A 16,349-nucleotide genomic window follows, 5' to 3' on the forward strand; every position below is an offset into this window, starting at 1 on the left:
GTGTACGAGTGAGGGTTTCGAGGGGGAAAGGTATGACCTTAGGAGGTTAGTGTTGTGACTTGGGTCATGGTTTAGTACGGAGGTTCTTTTTGAACCGGTTGTGGTAGGTGTGACAGAAGTTGTTTCGGTTACAAGTGTAGTCTATGGGTTGTAAGAGTCTGTTTTAGATACTGGTTATCGATGAGTGATTCCGATTTCAGATAACTACAGGAGTATCCGGGTAATTGACTCTTAGTGAGTTAATTGTATGGCTCAGCGGATGAGCGGGATTATAGGTTGTCACGGTTGTCGAGAGAGCCTCGAGGTAAAGTATTGTGATCAATTTTAGCTGTGTAGTGCAGGGTTGAGCAATAAGGCAAGTAGTATGGGGTCATTAAATTGCTGGTCGGTTACGGATGAAGTGATAGATGGTGGGTATTGTGTCCCAAATGGACTATGTTTTAGAATTTGGAAGCTGTGGACTAGGGTTGTATTTTGTTTGCATCTAGGGTATTAGGAGATAGTGTTTGTTGTTTGAGGATCCGAAGAGACAGACTGATGATTAAAATGATTGGGACAAGGTTGATCTTGTAGGTTTAGTTGGTAACCCCATTTGATTTTTGTCAAGGCCAAGGATGGTTTAAGGAACGGGAATGAGGATAATAACGATGTGGAACTTAGGGTATAAAGTTTTCTTGTTTAGATGTGTAGATTGCTTAGAAAGAGTGGTTTGATGTTGTCGGTTAAACGTTAATGATTGATTGCATCGTTGATGGTTTTCAGAATAATATTAATAATAATAATAAATAAAAATAAAAATAAAAATAAAAAAGAAAGAAAGTTGGGTGTTGAGCATTCTAGTTTTCGTGCATATTTTCCCTTAGAGATGTGTCAGCATGACATTACCGTATGGAGGTTCTTTTCTAGTGGTAAATAGTGGTCATTGTGGGGAGTATCGAGAGTGGTGTTTACTCTATTGTGATAATAGTGTTATCTTGAGGATGTTGGAAGAAGAATTGCTTGGTAGTGGCTTGATGGTTCGGTGGGATGATAGTTTTGAACTGTTAATTTGGATGAGTGGCAGTGAGGGTGTTAAGGTGTGATGTTTAGTGATGATGAGCAGAACTGTTTAAGGTATGATCCGGATGTGGTTTAGGATTGTTAGTGTTATCGTATGTTGTCAGGTAAGTGATGGGATTGTGTGCCAATTAAGGCAATTGTGGTCAGTTTAGTCTTTAGAACCAGAGAGAGGTGTTGCCATGTAGGCATCTTTTTCTTTTGAAGAATTAGTGGGTTGTTGTGACTGACGTTACGGGTCTTATGCGTACGGTGATCGAGGCAGTGTTGCCTGGGTAGGTAGAGATGAAGTGGATGGTAAAGTATCGTTTTATGGCGTAGAGATTCTCGGTTGGGAGTAACTGATTCTAGATAAAACAGGACGCGGCGTCCAAAAAGCTGTGATCGTTTTTAGTGTTGGTATGTTGTGGGCATTGACGCTCTTATATGATGGTTGTGTTGTGAGTTGTATCTTAGTACTCGACGAATGAGTAGTATGGATCTGATTGATTTTGTTTAGCATGTGTATCGCAGTGTATCGTATGCGAGGTTTCTATATTAATAGTGTACGACGGTTTGTTGGTGGCGAGGTTGCCTAGAATTGAAGTCGTAGTCCCGCATGTGTTTCCAGTTGGTTATTCCCTTTATGTGTGGAGAGTTCAATTCATCTCGGGTGGGATTGGGTGTGGACGATTGGTGTGCAACGAGTGGTAGGGTGTCGGGTGCATTCAGGTGCGAGTCGTCAGTCTCTTGTGAGAGTGGGTTCATTACCCTTTCCATTTATTTTAGTCCTAGTAGGGACGTTATTCGTCTTGATCCATTTAGAAGTTGTGCGCGTCCGTTGGTGGACGGTCCTGTGTATGTGGTTTGTTGTGTTGTTTGAGATCATCGGTAAAGGTTTGATTAATTTAGCTGACTCACTTCCACGGAGGGAGATAAAGTCATTGGTTCTTAGTGGTGCTTGTTTTGAGAGTGGTTTCGACGGCACGAGTTGATGAATAGGGATTGTGTTTCTAGTGTTTGGAGTTATCCTTGATGGCTAGGGGATGTGTCATGAACAGTAGTTTGAGGATGATTAGGTGATGTAATGTGAGTCATGTACTCAGGTGTTTTTATTGATGTTTGATTTGAGTAGTGTCTTGAGGACAAATGTTGCTATTGTTTAAGTGCTATGCAGCTAGAGAGTGATTGCGTGATTCCATTGAGGAATAATAGAAGTGATTGACTTTAGTTTTGAGGTTTCAGGTATGAGATGGTCGTATTGTGTGTTTTGAAGAAGTAAGAATTGAATCGAAGGATGTTATGGAGTCGTTTACCTAGTCTGGGTGCTATGAAATCATTAGAGAAATTTTATGTTGATCGATGATTGTGTGCTGTGTCATTTTTAACTTATTAGGGGATTGTGTGACTATAGTATGATTGGGATTTTTAGAGTAGGTATGTGACTGTATAGTAGTTGTGGTTATGTAGAGCGATGGATGATAGTGAGTGAATCTCACGGTTGTTTTGTGGACTGTGTGTGACTATGTTTGAAGTTCAAACCTTAGGACAGGAATGACGTCTGTGCTGAGATCGGATCGAGGATAAGGATGGCCTGGCCAACCATTTCTCTTGAATCGGTCCCTCTTTAGTGCGATGTCGGGTCAAAGGTCAATGATTGTTTCGACTTGTCAGGGACAACAAGAGCATGGTACTGTGCGTTGTGTCGGTGTAATAGTGTAGATTCAGATGGTTTGTCTCGGGTAACGAGGTGCGTTAAGTAGGACCATGTGTCCGATAAAGGGTTTGCGGTACGATCATTGATTATTGAAATTCTTGTTTTGGTTTTTCCTACAAGGACTTTCCGTCTCACCACCTTCCAGTTTCAGGTACCGAAGATAAACGAGGATTGCTTGTTTCGGGCTTAGGTGGATGAGTTGGCATTGAGAGATTTAATTTATTTATTTAGAGAATTTTTTATATATTTGAGGAAATTGATTTTGTATAAAAGAGGACATTTTTCTTATGATAATGGGATTATATTGATGTATTTGTATCTAAATGAATTGAGGATTTTATTAGCTTATACCCAGCCGGAATTGTGAGTGTAATGATGATGTAGACAGGTGTGAGTGGATGAGTGTATAGTACTGGTTAGCTACCACTTGTAGCCGGGTGTGTGTGGGCAGATGGCGTTCACTGGTAGCTACTGGGATGGTTGGTTAGTGTGATTGGGCAGGTAGCTTGGGTTTGTTATTGTTTTTTTTAGAGGGCGGATAATGCATTGACTACCTACCACAACGGTTACAGAGTGTGTGGGCGGGTGACTAGCACTGACAGTTACCACAACGTCCTACATATCACGGTATCTCACATCGCCTGGGTAAGGATTTAGATTTTGTTTTGTAATTATTGGTGTTTTCGGGTATACGAAGACTGTTGGATCAGAATTTTGGGGACGCAATTTAAGTGGTGGAGAATATGATAACTCTAATTTTTTTTAAGACTTTAATTTATTTATTTTATGATTTTTAGTTGTTTTATTTAATTTTAAATTGGAGATTCATGATTAAGTTATTTGATTTATTTTTGTTGCAATTGAAATTATATTGTTTTTCTTGACCTGATGGAGATTGCAGTAAAATGGAGCAGGTGGACGAAATTGTGGGAAGAGAAATAGGTTTTGAACTTTTGATGTTTTTCGTGCGGTCCACTAAGGAGCTTGATGTGGTCTTGTATGCATTTATATATATATATATATATATATATATATATATATATATTGCATCTGCCTTGAGATAAGAAGAATGAGTGTTACCAGTTGAACATTTGGAGAAAAAAAGAAAGAAAAGAAAAAAGGAAAAAAAAAAAAAGAAAGAAAGAAAGAAAGAAAGAAAGAAAAGTCAAAAAAAGTTGGAGGTGGGACCCACCATTATTACACTTAAAGGCTAGGAGACCATTTTTTAAGTCCCATTTTGCTCTCACCCTGGCAGCAACCTCTTTTCCTCTCTTTTCTTCTCTTTTTCTTTTTCTTTTCTCCACAAATTCAAGCTTTGATTTCTCCCTCATTTGTGGGAATTTTTTAGTGCCGTTTGCGGCAAATCGGAGAACACGGCGAGATCCACGTGTGGGTGTAAACAATTCCTTGTTTGACGAACTCTAAGGATTTCGAAATTTTGAACCCATTTGGGGGTTTTTGCATCTTTGTAGATAGGGGTTCCTAATTCATGTTATCTTGCACCTTTGTGAATTAATTCCTATAATTTATTGCCTAGCATGTTACTTGTGTTGATTTTTTGTTTAAGAGTATAAATTGTTGTAAATAAAATGTTTGATTATGCCTAGCATGCTAGATTATGGTTGAATGAAAGCATGTTGTAATTTCTTTGGATTTTCTTGTAAAGCATGCTATGTAGTTTAATTTTGAATTAGTTGTAGAATGATGATTATTGACATGGCATGATGCATATATGCATGTCATTAGGCATGTAATGCGAAAGAAATGTTTTGGAAAAAAATAAAAAAATAAAAAATTGGGAAAATAAGTTTTGGAAATGTTTTTGTGAAAAATCCGGACGCTAAGGAGGTACCGAGGGTCTATGGTGTTAATGTAGCCTAGAGGGAATTAGGAAGATCGTCTTAGCGTGATTAAGCTATCCGAGCCCCAAATGACGCCGCGGGGTTACCAAAGGTTAGGGACAGTAGCCAATCCTTCTCTCGGGGTCGCCAAGGGGTCATCGAGGGATAGATTACATTAACGGTTTGAAAAGTGAGGAAATGCAAAAAGGTTTTGAAAATAGGGAGCGACATTGCATGACATTGCATTCCATAATATGGCATGGTTCGTTTATGACTTGGATTATTATTGTTGATGTTGTGGTTATATTTTTCTCGGAAATGGCGTGATTCCGGTTCTTTTTCCTATTCCTTGTTTGGATTCAAGGAGTCACAAAATGTGTGTCTTTGGCACCTCCTACTGAGTCATTGTACTCACCCCTTTATTATTAATAATTTTCAGGACACTGAAAGGAGGTGGCAGACGACCATCTACCATAAGTTTAGACGGGATTAGAGATATAGTTTGCTATTTTTGTTTTAGAACTTTAATATTTTGTAAATGTAAATCTTGACTATTTTGTAAGACTTTAGTATAATTTGTATAATGTTGTAAATTATAGAATTTTTATTTCAACTGTATTTCATGGACTGTAAATTGCTGTAATTAGGGTATGTTCTTTGTAAAGGAGTATGGGACTAGGTAGTGGACCGACAATTCCATGTTTTTTTGAGGGAATTGGAGGAACGAGACTCTTTTTATATGTATGTTGTTGTTTTGGGAATATTTTGTATTATTTGTATTGTGCGTTGGGACATGATAGATTAGTTTAACGCCAAGTGAGGCCATTACATTTTTTTTTTTTTTTTTTTTTATGTATTTTAACATGTTGTGGTAGAACCCTTTTTAGCAGAGGTCATGTCGAAATTTTTTTTTATGACTGGTGACATATTGGGTCGTTACATAACCTCTCAAAAGCTCATAAGCAACTAGGATAGGGTCAATGATTTTCCTTCAAGGAATAAAGGCAGATTGAGATGAGTCAATACTGTGTGGGAGGGCTATTTGTAGCTTGGAGGCAAGAAGCTTGGCATGCATTGTAGTAGAAAATAGGTCTATAATCATGTTGAGAGGTAGGGTTTTGAATTTTTGGCACAAGGGAGATGTATTTTTGGCACAAGGGAGATGTAAGTATTGTTTACTACAATGAATTAGGGATTCACCAGCGCGTTTTTATGACTGCTGGTGTTGTCTAATAATTACTAGGTATATATGTACTTTAACCATATTGTAGTAGAAAATATGTCTATAATCAGGTAGGGTTTTGAATTTTTAGCACAAGGGAGATGTAAGTATTGTTTGCTACAATAAATTAGGGAACCACCAACTTCTTTTTATGATCGCTAGTGTTATCTAATAATTACTAGGTATATAGATGTACTTTAACCAGCGTTCGCTAAAATGAATGCTGGTAAGTTCAAAATTTAGTCAAATTTTTTATTGCGAAAAATTTGACGCACTAATATTATTTCACTTTACTATTTACTTAATTTACTATTTGTTTCTAACTTTACCAATCTCATCCAACGTTCCAAAACTTCAGCCCTAGGCTTTCTCTTCAGCCTCCCCAATCGCCTCGGTCTCTATTCTCGTTCTCAACTCTGAAGTTGCCCTCTCACTGTCTCTGCAACTGCAAACTACAAAATCTACAAGAATCAGAAGTTCAAAACCCATATACTTCAGTTTATCTATCTGTCGGCTAGGTTCAAAACCTATTACCTATATCAAAACCCATATCTGTCGATTTCTCACCTGCAACATCTCTCGCGCTCTCCATCACTGGTAAGAGCTTTGTCCTACTTTGCAATTTGTATTTCACTTTCCCATAGTCGTTTTGCAATTTCACTTTCCCATTTCGTTTTGCCCTAACTGAGTCCCCTTTCTTACACAGCTCTCTCCTTCAGTGCCGTTGACAAAAGGTACCCAAAATTATACATTCAATGTAAACTCACCGAACCAGTGTCCCAAATAACTATATGAAACTTACAGGAGGCAAGTCTTGGTAGCTTCTCTAAGTATCAAGGATGGGCTTTGTTTACTTCTCCAGTTCCCAATTACCTGTTATGGTGGGTAACATTAACTAGTCTTTGAAAAATAAAAATTAAAAAAGATTTTGTGAAATCCAACGGGACTTTGATCGGACTCAAGTTTTATTGTTGTAATCAAACAAGTGGTAAAAGTCTCTTCCTCACCATTCCCGTCCCTCTCAATCCTCTCCTCTCCTCTCTTGATACTTCGCATTTTTTCATATTTTATATTTCTCTCTCATACATATCCCTCTTTTCGTCTAACCTCATACATATCTTCATCTCTGTGTTTTAGAGCCCATTTCGCCTAAGTTCTGCGGTTAGGGTTATAGTTGTGGCAGCTTTGACGATTAAGCATGCTTCCTCACTCATCAGGTAGCTTACTCCTTCAATTTATCTTCTTATTTTTTAATTATTTGCTAACACTTCTTTTATTTTATTTATTTTTTTTTTTTCAGGTTTTTACAAACTTTCTTCAAATTCTTCCACTTTCTGTTATTATACTGTTCTGATTTTATTTTAGGATAAGTTTTTCTGATTTTGTTTTTCATAAATAAGTTTCGATTTGAATGCAAATAAATTTTTCAGAAGTTCTGTGACAGTTTAAAATTTGACCTTTTAATATAGGTTTACTTGTTACAAGGGGAGAAGCTATTTGGAATGAGTAATGTCGGTAAAGAGTAAGTTATTTTCTGTTTATTTTTTTATTTCTGTTTCATTTTTATTTAAACGAGGTGAAGATCATTTTGATAAATTATGTAGCTGCTAATAGAGACATGACAGTAAGGGATTGATTGCAACTGTCTGATAGTTTTAGGGAGTGAGTTTCTATAGTTTACTCTAGTTTCTGCCATGCCTGAAATATTGATTTATGTGGGAAAGAGTCTAAAGATTAGCATTAAAGTGAACTTATTGCCTTTTTAGTTGAATGGTGTTTAGTTCAAAGGATTTCATGTAATTTTACAATTTGAAGATATATTATTTTAAAAGGATCTCAAAGGAATGAATAAATGGATGTTCACAATGAACTTTATATTTTGACAGTATTATTCCTCTGAACACTTGCATATTCAAGAATGAATTTTTGAGTTCTTAAACATGTGAAATTATGAATTATTGATCTACCCCTAAATTTCTTAATTTGATTAGTCTTTAATTTCTTATATGTTAAATTTCCATTATATTTTATTGTAATACCCCTAATTTCTTATATGTTAAATTTCCATTTATTATAATATGCAGTTAATGAATTTATATAAAATGTAGGGTATTTCAAATCAAATGGGCAGGAGTTGTTGAACTTGAACTTCAAGATAAAGTTAGAAAAAAGAAAGTTCAAAGATTGGGTTGTGGTTGTGCTTTCCGAATTTCCTTGGCCGATGTGAAAACTTCTAGTACATTTTGATGGGTTCTTTTGAGGAAACTTGTGGTTGTGTTCACTACTTTTGCGAAAAATTATTTTCATTGTGTATACTTCTTTTGTAAAAACTTGGTGTTCACTACAGCTTTATCTTTTAGTAAACAATTTGGATGGTATTTTGATATTGGTAGGTTAACTTGTGGTTGCCTAAATCTATTAGTAAACATTTGGATGGTAATTGTTTTATATATAAACATGTTTTTATAAATGGGTTTCTTTAGGGAAAAGAAAAAAACCAAAAGAAAAATAAAAAATAAAACTAGGTAATCACCGGCGTTCATTAAATGAGCGCTGGTAATGACTAAATACTAACGTTCATTATATGAGCAATGAACGCTGGTAAAGGCTTCATACCAGCGCTCTTTAAGGTAAGGACTTAATACCAACGCTCATTAAAAGAGTGGTAATTCAATTAACTGCGTTTTTTTAGACTTTCATCAGCGTTTTTGAGTGCTGGTGAAAGGCATAATTGTTGTAGTGTTGTCTCAGTTAATAACTTGCCATTGCTAAAAAATTCAGTGACTTGCCATTACTAAAAAATTCAGTGATGGCCTTGATAACTGATCTGCCAACAATATTCCATGTTTTTCGGAAGAAAAAAGAATTGAAACCATCTAGACCAGGGGATTTATCCTTGTTGAGCTTTAACGTATAGCTTTGTATATCCATGCGAGATGGAATCTCATTAAGAAAAGTGTGCAGCTGAGGAGGCCAAGATCTGTTTGATGAGGAAGTGCTGAAGATCAGAGATGTGGTGACTAGATGGAGAGGAGGTTCCTAGCAGTTTCTGAAAATGGGAAACAACCTCCCTTTCAATACCCTCCCAATCCTCAATAATTTGCCCAATGTCTATGGTGAGAGAGAGAATCTTCTTCTTCTTGTTTCTAAATGATAAAGATTTATGGAAATATGAGGAAATATTATCACCAAGCCTCAACCAAACCATTCTAGAACTGTTTTTTTTTTGGTAAGTCAAACCATTCTAGACTTTTGCCTTAACATATCCTCTTGGTCTCTAGAAAGTCTTAGATAATCAGTGATGAGGGCTCTCTCCATTTGTCTGAGAAGGGGATCACTTGGAGAAAGATCAAGGTCCAGTTGACAGGAGTCAAGTTCCAATTTGACAGCATGCAACTTGGAATCCACTTCAGAAAAATCCTTCCTGCAGTTTGCCTCGAGAATTGTTTTAAGCAATTTCAGTTTTTGGACCACTTGGAACATTGATGTTCATCTGATGTAGGTGGCCCAGACTACATGAATTGAGGATGTGAACGGGTCATGTGAACTCCAAGCATTTGAAAAACCCATAGTTGTTAAAGGCTCAAGGCGCATAAAAGCGCAAATGCTTCCTGGAGCCTGAGGCGCAAGGCGAGGCGCGCGCCCGACTGAAGCAAGGCGCACGTTGGAAAAAAAAAAAAACAAAACCCACCCAATAAAGTATTAAAGATGCAAATCATGCAATAGTATATAGAAAGATGTAAAAGTCAACTAAATGAATTACTTAAGTTAAATATTCAACATAAAGATGCCAAAACCAAGTAAATCAAGTACTTGAGTTCAAAACAGTGAATAATCAAACATATTAACATAAAGATGCAAAAGTCAACTAAGGAGAAGTATAAGATAAAACAAAAACAAACATAAGCATCATTCTTACTAAGAAGACAAAACCAATGAATCTAAATATCATTCTCGTCATCAATAAGCATAACATCATTTTGATCGTCACTAAATGATTCATAATTCTCAGGATCCTCTTCTATCTCATCTGAATCATCCTCATCCTCATCCACAAGTCGAACTGAAGAACTTCCTGCTCCCTTTGTTGGTAACCGTGAACTAGGACTAGATTTTGATCTAGTAGACCGTTGCGGCCTGCTTGCCTCTCCGATACCAGCAAAATTAGCAACATCACCCCATGTCAAGGAATCATCTTCATAGACTAGATCATGTTCTGCATCAGAATCATCCATCCTCCCCGTCAACCACTTGTTGCTCTCATCAATGTCATTGAGTAAAATGGGATCAAGAGTGTCACGCATATTATATCGACGCCTCAATGCTCTATTATATTTGATGAACACTAAATCATTCAACGTTGTTTGAGCGAGCCTATTTCTTTTCTTGTTATGAAGCTGCAATAAATTCAACTTTAACTAGTAAGTATAAAAAATTAAAATTTTAATTTTCAACAATTAAATTACAAACCTAGTTAGTAAATACTAAATAGTATATACTTACATGCTCAAACACGCTCCAATTTCGTTCACAACCAGAAGAGCTGCAAGTAAGGCTTAAAACCTTTATAGCAAACTTTTGGAGAAGTTTTGTTGACTTGCCATAAGCTTCCCACCAATTAGCTATTAAAAAAAAATTAATAATGATGTTTAGCAACTTTAGCTTCATCTTTCTATCGACTCTATTGTCAAAATAATTTTAACACTTAGCTATATTAACTTAATATACTTTACCACTTTACCTGGTCCTCGTGTACTTCTCTGTCTAATAGCAAAGGGATTACCAAAGAGGCCCTCATCTTTAGAATATAAGGACAGCTCTTCAGTAATTTTGTCTTGGTCTTTGACATCCGGGACTAACCTTGCAATGCATGCATACAAACCCTTTGCAATCTCTTCATCTTCTTCAATTTTCGAATTTGAATAAAAGTATTCTGGGTTCAAATAATAACCTGCTGCATGCAAAGGGCGATGAAGTTGAACATTCCACCTCTTATCAATTATTTCAAAAATATCTGAGTATTTATCTTCTATTCCCCCAAATGATTTTGCAATGGCTTCTTTAGCCCTATCCATAGCCGCATAAATGTATCCCATGGGAGGCTTTCTCTCGCCATTAACTAATCTCAAAACCGGAATAAGAGGACCGGAAACCTTAAGGCTAAAGACAATGTTGTTCCAAAAGGAAGGCATCAAAACATAAGAAGCAACTTTTTTACCGGCTTCCTCTTTCGCCCATTTACTACGATTCCATTCTTCTGAAGTAAACATCTTTCTCAAGTTATTCTTTTGCTTGTGAATACTTGATAATGTGATGAAACATGTAGCAAATCGAGTCTTAGCAGGCCTAAGCAACTCCTTTTTGTGAGTAAAGTTCCTCATAATGTTCAACAACTTTGGTCGCATATAAATATAACTATTCAACTCCACTGCCCTTTGCATTGTTCTAGAGATGGACGGTATTTTCCCAATGTCTTCCAACATCAAGTCTAAGCAATGAGCAGCACATGGGGTCCAATACAAATGTGGGTGTTCTTTCTCTAACATCCTCCCTATTTGAAACCAAACGGAAAAAAGAAAAAATGATATAAAGAGAATGAGTAAATCAAAGTTGATTTAAATTATATATTTGTAAAGAATGTAAACTCTAAAAGTTATAAACATTGAACATTCTTACCGGCATACTTATTGCTTGACTCACTATCTGTGACGACTTGGATGACATTTGCTACTCCAATGCGGTTCACAAATTTATTAAGTAAGTCAAACATCTTGTCACCATCCTTTGAAAAAGAAGAAGTATCTATCGACTCAATAAACATGGTTCCCCTTGGACTATTTATTAGGAAATTAAGCAATGTTCTCCCTCTCTTGTCTGTCCACCCATCTGCCATTAATGAGCATCCAAATTTTGACCACTCTTCCCTATGGTCATTCATCAAAGCATTGGTATTATCCAATTCCTTCATAAGCAAAGGAACTCTCACCTCATGATAATTAGGTGGTTTCATGCCAGGACCATATTGTCCAATTGCTTCAACAACCTCGGCAAAGCTATCATACTTAACAGCATTGAATGCAATTCCTGCATCATACATCCACCTTGCAAAAGCAGCACACGCTCTTCCTCTCAACTCTTTCTTGCATGCATCATTAATGGCTGTTTGTTTTCCCCCCTCCTTTCTTTTTTGTACCACAATTTCCGGTCTGGGAGTGAAATATAAATCAATCGGTCCCTTTTGCTTTTGCATCTTTGAGGAATTGACACTAGCACTGCCTGCACTAGCTACCCTTTTTCCCCGATTGCTAACTTCCATGACATCATCCTCATCCTCTCCATCAATGAAATTAATCTCATCACTAGGTAACAAATTCATTTGTTCTTTTTCTTCCTTTTTCTTACTCATGTACTCTTTGATTTCTTCTCTAACACTAGATGGGCATCTTGTGCATGCACTCACATTTCTATATCCTCCAGCTAAGTGTTGCTTAGCCCGATAAATACCTCCTTTTGTAACTTTTGCACAGAAGTTACAAGTGACGGCATTTGTATCTTTCGGATTCTCCAAATGTGAGTAATTCCATGCCGGATCCTTTCTTGAACCTTCACTAGGCATCTTTTAAAGTTCAAACTACAATCAAGTTCAATAGAAATTATGTACGCTGCAAATCAATCTAATTTTCTATAACTATAAGCACCACGATTCATTCTATAACTATAACAACTAAACATACTTTCAATAATAAAACCTAATTATATTATATGAAAATAATATAACAGTAAACAGTTGCTATTTACAATTTGCGATTGTCTTTTATAATTTAGACTTTAGAGTACACTTCACTAATTATTTCATTTTAACACGTTAGAATGATTCAATGGAACAAATACAGGCATACAATTTGGCTGCAATTGTGATTAAGCAAAGTAACTGCAGAATGTTGGCTCAAATTGGGAAATAGATCCGTCACAGACTCACAGTCACTCTCTACGTGGAGAGAGCTGATCGATCGGTTTGGAGCTAATTTTTATGGATTCAGTATTTCAGTGTTAAGTAACTTAAGTTTGATGTTAATAAATTTGACTTCAATTTGGTGTTAGTTGTTAACTGGACAACTTCTTCTCTCTATCAGTCTATCTCTCTGTATTTGGTATTTTGGTGTTACGTAAATTCTGTATAGATTAGAAGCTTTGTATTCCTCTGCAAATTTTACAAGAAAATCAATTAAATACCTTCTGATTTCAATAATTTTTTTTTTTTTTGGGTAACCCGTAACCAAGAAAAAGAATTACATTATATCTTTCACATACAGGCTACAACAATCCAAAAAAAAAAAAAAAAAAAAATAGCAAGTTTAGCAACTGTTATTTTAAGATTAAAATAGCAACATAATAAATTTGTCACAGTCCAGAGTCTCCACTCTCCTCTCCCCGGCCCCTTCATCAATTCCATCCATATATAACAATTTCTTTTCATAAAAAAAAAACATGTGATCTTAATTGGTCATCAATTCCTAAATAAAAGAAAACTTAATATATGAATTAATCTATAAAAGTAAAAAGTTTCTTTGAACAGAGTCCAGACTCAAGAAAAAAAATAAAATAAAAAAATAGAGAAAAAAAAGAAGAATAATAAATAAATAAATAACTGCCAAACTCAACTCTACAGTCGGTCGAGAGAAGAAAAGAAGAAGAAAAGAAAAAAAAAAAAACTGAGACAGATCACAGATCCGAGAAGAGAAGGAGAGAAGAAAAAGAGAAGGAAGAGGAGAGAAGAAGAAAAGAAGAAGAAGAGAGAGAACGTACCGGCAGAGTCGCGGCGCCGCCGACGGCGTAGATCCAGCAGATCCGACACAGATGACAGATCCGAGACCGAGAGTAACTGTTGTCCAAGTCGTCGCCTCTGTGACCTCTGTCTCCGACTTTGTTTTGGTGTTTGTTCTTCTTTTGTTTTTTGTTTTTTTTAATGTGGTAACAATGTGTTACAAAAGTAATAAAATAGAAACAATAAAATAATAAAACAAATCAATAAAGTCAATAAACAAACAAAAGTTACAAAAGAAAACAGTTAAAATATTACAACTTCCATCAGGCGCGCCTTTATATCGCCTTTAGCCTTGCGCCTGTAGAGAAAAGGCGCTCGCCTTCTGCAACCCATGCGCCTTAAGGTTCTAGAGGCGCTGAGATGGCGCCTGGAGGCGCCTTGCGCCTCAGGCGCGCGCCTCCGGCGCCTTTGACAACTATGGAAAAACCTGAAGGTAATGCACTTGTTTGGGATTTTGAAGTCCATTGTGACTAGAATTGGACTGTGATCAGATATGCCTGGTGGGAGAAACTTGCATTCAAAAAGAGGAAAAGAGCTGGTCCACATTTGATTGACAAGAGCTCTATCTAGCTTCCTAGCAATATAGGCATTTCCTAAACTCCTATTGCACCATGAGAAGAGGATTCCACTGAACTTAAGGTCCTTTAACTCTGCCTGTTGCAGACATTCTTTGAAATCAAACATTGCTGGACACCACTTCATTGAGCCTTTATGAGTTTCACATGCATTTGGGATGACATTAAAGTCTCCCATTAGCAGCCAAGGTGAATGAGAGAAAAGACCTGCATGGTGGATTAGGTTCTCCCAAAGGTACTGCCTTTCATTTACACTATTAGAAGCATATATGAAACTTGCAAAGAAACTGATACTGTGACCTATGATTGAAATTTTACAGTGAATTGCTTGCAAACTGATGTCTATGATTGAGAGATCAATGATACTAGGGTTACACATAACCCAAATTCTGCCTAGATGTGAATAGTTGTAATTGTGAGCAATGTCCCAGTTGGGAGCCAATAATCTATGGATTGCATTCACATTAGGTGGAGCAATTTTGGTTTCCACAATAGAGACTAAATGTAGCTTCTTGTCAAAGATAAGTCCCTTAATCTCTGACTGCTTAGAGGGTTGATTCAACCCTCTAATATTCCATGTTGCAAAGTTTATCATTTAAAGGGTGGAGGAAAAAAACCTCCAAGATGTCTTTGGCCACTGGTTGATCCATTTGACATCAAATCTGAGCTGCTACATGACTTTCTTCTAGCATCCTTCTTAAAGTTTCTGACTGTTATCTTGCCTTTGTTGACAGGTTGGTCTGAGTTATCTGGTTCACTCAATGAAGAGACAACAGGGCTTGAGCAGATAGCCTTATTACAGTCAAGGGTGTGGGATGGTGGAGTTGGATTCAAGATTTGATTCAAACATCCTGCTAGGATGGTTCCTAATCTCTGAAGTCCAAAATTTTCCTCTACTGGGGAAAAGTAATGGGGGAAAATGATGAGAGTTGAGATTTGGATGGGATGGTAGAGTGTGTGGCTGGCATGGAGGATATGGTTTTCTGTAACGGTTGATTAGGTGAGGGACTGTTGAAATGTGAGAAGTTTAGTTTCTTAATGCAAAGGGGGGAGTGGTGAATGGTATGTGGAGGATTGGTGAGGTGATGAGGGAGAGGTTGGAGGAATAATGTTAACCTGAGCTAGGGGATGTCGTTGAATTTGGGATGATGTGGAGAATTTGTTTGTAGTAATAAGAATCGAGGGTTGGATAGCAGTGGATGGGGCAGTTACTAATGCCTTCTTTGGTTTTTTTTTTTTTTTTTTGTGACTGTGATCCATGTGGTGCTTGGTGGATTAGTAGGTGTGGAGTGATCTGAGCAACATACACTGATCACATTATTCTATCACATCAACAGTAAATAGTAAGGGGTTCCATACTTCCATCCCACCCACAGTCTGCCCATTGGGTGAGAAGACTAGTTATGAATCCAAGACCAAGTTCTATTTATTTTCTTGTGAAAACCATTTTTGTGCCTTCATATATGTAAAGCAGAACAGAACAAATTTTGAAGGACTGGAGCCTGAAATAATTGAGAATTCATTATCGATTTCTTTCGTAAATTAAAAAAAAAAAAAAAAAGATTTATGCTAATGCTATCACAATAGATTAATGGATTATGGATTTCAAAACTTGATTGTGAATTTCAGGTGGCTACGTTGTGATGAATCATATCCGTTCTTAATAAACAAGTAAAAAAACCATAGCAACAAACGAGGATTATAAAGTAGAGGCAGATGCATATTACCATTGGAGAATTCTTGTATGTCAATTAAATTTCCACTCCATTGCATACAACCAATGTCACTATAATATTATTCAAGCACTCGCCTTCTGCAGTTATCCTCCGTGCAGCTGACCACTCTACGAAGGCCAGCACTCACAGTTATTCTTTGCCCTTTTCCTTTGGATCATGTCCTTGTAAACAGGTGCAAATTGGTTAATCCTGCATATTGCAGCTTCCAGATGGACCACACTTGCCAGACAATTTTTTGAGCCAATTCTTCTCTGCAATATCGAAGTACTTTGACACAAAAATTCCATCAGAAACTCAACATCGCAGTATAACAAAGTTACATTTGTAGTCTTGTAAGTTACATACACAGTTCCTTCTTTATCATCTACAACATTAACAGTGTAAATAGTATACAACAC

At 36.7% G+C, this 16,349-nt stretch overlaps 1 protein-coding gene across 1 annotated transcript; it reads right to left on the reverse strand.

Annotated features, from left to right (window-relative positions):
• Positions 1–9,735: 9,735 nt before the first annotated feature.
• Positions 9,736–12,468, reverse strand: LOC132294980 (uncharacterized). Its single transcript, XM_059793043.1, has 4 exons — positions 11,492–12,468; positions 10,557–11,366; positions 10,319–10,437; positions 9,736–10,212 (listed from the first exon to the last, which is right to left on the reverse strand). Exons 1-4 carry the CDS (start codon positions 12,429–12,431, stop codon positions 9,757–9,759), a joined length of 2,325 nt encoding a protein of 774 aa, XP_059649026.1. The 5' UTR covers positions 12,432–12,468; the 3' UTR covers positions 9,736–9,756.
• Between the last annotated feature and the right edge of the window lie 3,881 nt (positions 12,469–16,349).

This window comes from Cornus florida, unplaced genomic scaffold (assembly GCF_030987335.1).
Source record: "Cornus florida cultivar Cherokee Brave unplaced genomic scaffold, ASM3098733v1 CherokeeBrave_3.0.0_Hap2_Chr01, whole genome shotgun sequence".
Taxonomy (NCBI): Eukaryota; Viridiplantae; Streptophyta; class Magnoliopsida; order Cornales; family Cornaceae; genus Cornus; species Cornus florida.

Coding starts and splice junctions, on each gene's coding strand:
- LOC132294980 (XM_059793043.1), bottom strand. CDS start 12,431: ATGCCTAGTGAAGGTTCAAGAAAGGATCCGGCATGGAATTACTCACAT. Junction 11,367..11,491: donor GTCAAGCAATAAGTATGCCG/GTAAGAATGTTC, acceptor GGTTTCAAATAG/GGAGGATGTTAGAGAAAGAA. Junction 10,438..10,556: donor GAGAAGTACACGAGGACCAG/GTAAAGTGGTAA, acceptor TTTTTTTAATAG/CTAATTGGTGGGAAGCTTAT.